Source organism: Atheta coriaria, unplaced genomic scaffold, assembly GCF_025399875.1.
Source record: "Atheta coriaria isolate IRGN ID8LTWV9N9 unplaced genomic scaffold, Caltech_Dcor_3.1 scaffold921_size2199, whole genome shotgun sequence".
Classification (NCBI taxonomy): Eukaryota; Metazoa; Arthropoda; class Insecta; order Coleoptera; family Staphylinidae; genus Dalotia; species Dalotia coriaria.
The window spans coordinates 1-2,199 of record NW_027050076.1 but is presented as its reverse complement, the minus strand read 5'-3'; the positions used below and the strand labels follow the sequence as shown (position 1 = coordinate 2,199).

The 2,199-nt window shown below is 29.9% G+C and overlaps 1 protein-coding gene across 1 annotated transcript; it reads left to right on the top strand.

Annotated features, from left to right (window-relative positions):
• Window positions 1–6: 6 nt before the first annotated feature.
• LOC135803061 (uncharacterized) lies at window positions 7–2,122 on the top strand (the record flags this gene model as incomplete). Its single annotated transcript, XM_065316684.1, has 7 exons — window positions 7–165; window positions 217–386; window positions 446–862; window positions 911–1,120; window positions 1,240–1,566; window positions 1,632–1,916; window positions 1,975–2,122. Coding segments are annotated over exons 2-7 (1,482 nt in total), but the record flags the coding sequence as incomplete, so codon positions are not given.
• Window positions 2,123–2,199: the final 77 nt, after the last annotated feature.

Below are 2,199 nucleotides of genomic sequence, written 5' to 3'. Positions count from 1 at the left end.
TTTTATTACAAATGGGATTTAACAGATAAATTTTTGGAAGATTTCGCTACCGTGAGCATTGAACCTAAAGAAGGATATATTAAAACTAACTGTGAAGTTCAGAGTGTTATCTCGATCACTGCAGTGAAGTTTCTTTCAAAGAAAAACATCAAACTTGAATTAAACGTAAGAAATCTAACAATTTTTTTAGAAAAATATAAAAATATTGATTTTTAGATTTCTTATGGTCCAACTATTCCTATTACATTGGTGTGTACAACGTGTAAAACTCGTTTGAAGTTTTCTGATACAATGCATGATTTTGGCGCCTGTTTAGCACAAAAACACAATACTTTTAGCAACGTATGGACTCTGGAGTTGAGCAATAACGATAGTATTATCTACATGTATTTATTTTTGTTTAATTTATGCATTTTATGAGAAATTAATGTTTTTTATGTTTCAGAGTACAAATTGAATCACAAAATTACGATCATTTGACAATCTGCACCAAAGAAACAATCATAAGTCCCAAACAAACAATTAAAATCTTGTTTTATTTTCATCCGAAAGAAATAACAAAGTACACGACTAAAATAAACATTTTAGTCAACGATAAAAAGTATCCCATTACTTTACACGGCGAAGGAGTTTCAATGGAAGTAGAGTTATGTAATATCTGTGATAAATTCTTAAATTTTGGTGCGGTGCCACTTGGAAAACACAATAAGAAAGGAGTGCAAATTATAAACAAAACGAAATGTACAGTGAGCATTTATTTTGACTTGTATCACAGATTGCCTATATTTATGAAAACTGTAAGATACTTGACGCCGGATTTCGAGCAGCCTGAAATAAAACCGTCGGATATTTCAATCAAAAAGTAATTATTTTTTTAGTTAAAAATATATTTTTAATTATTACACTTTAGGAAGAAACCTGCTGCAAGTAAGAATAAAAATGAGAATAGAAAATCTAATGATGGTACTATAATCTCAAAGAAAAGTAAATCTTCAAAGGATGGCAAACATAAAACAGCGAAAAGTAGTAAAAGTAATGAGAGTGTGAAGAAAAAAGATAATAAAAAAGCTAAAAAAGAGAAGATTAACAAGCAAAAGAAGAGTGTGGAATTAATACAAACGTAAATAATTAGTGTTTTTATTTAATTTTCAGTTTATTAATGAAATTTTGTTTAATTTTTAATTTTTTGAAATTGTTTTGCATTTTTTATTATATTTTCTTTGATAATCTAATTTCTAGGGAGAGCATGGAGACACAGGAAGAAAAACAACATCGTTTGATAGACTCTTCAATACGCATTCGTCCTTCAAAGTGGATTAAACTACAACCGCAAAACAGCACGGAATTTAAGATAACATACATGCCCACAGAAAGAATGCCTGCTTTTCAGGAGCAGGTTTATTGTCAAGTAGAAGATACAGTATTCCCACTCTGCGTACTAAAAGCATCGTGCATAGCACCTGAGTATAGTTTACTCAAGAGTAAAATATCATTCGGGACACTTATTATTGGTTCATCAAACAAGTATTATACGAAATTGATTAATTCTGGTGATGTAGGCGGAAGGTAAAGCAAATAATTAAAAAAAAAACTAAATATAAAAAAAAACTTTTTGATTATAATTATAATAGATTTAAATGGAGTTGGAAAAGCGCTCGCAGTGAAGTATTTACAATTCAACCAGTTGAAGGCTATTCTTCACCTGGAAGTTGTACGAATTTCGAAGTTAATTTTCATCCGTCATTTGTGCAGTGCAACTGCACAAGCTGGGCTAAGTTGACTATCGACAATTATAAAACTGTGTTTGATTTGGAGCTATGCGGAAGTTGTATTAACCTACCGAGTCCGAAAGATACATTGAAGTTTTCAGGACCAGTTCGTGAGACTTATACGAAAAAGTTTACATTGAAAAACTCGTATGTTAAAGTCAAGACAATTATATTTTATTTTATTCCTTTTTAAATATACTTTTAGAACTCCTGAAGCTTGGGTTATTAAACCAATTTTAAGTGGAGAGTTTTTCCATATAGATGATCTTATTGTAGTTGAAGCTAAGTCTTCTTCTGTTGTGGAAGTGACTTATCAACCATTAGCGATGACACAAGGAAATAAATATCACGAAGTACTTTTAATTATTTAAATTTTTTTTTCATTTTCTTTTTTAATTTTCTGAATGTTAATTTCAGGGAAACATATTTT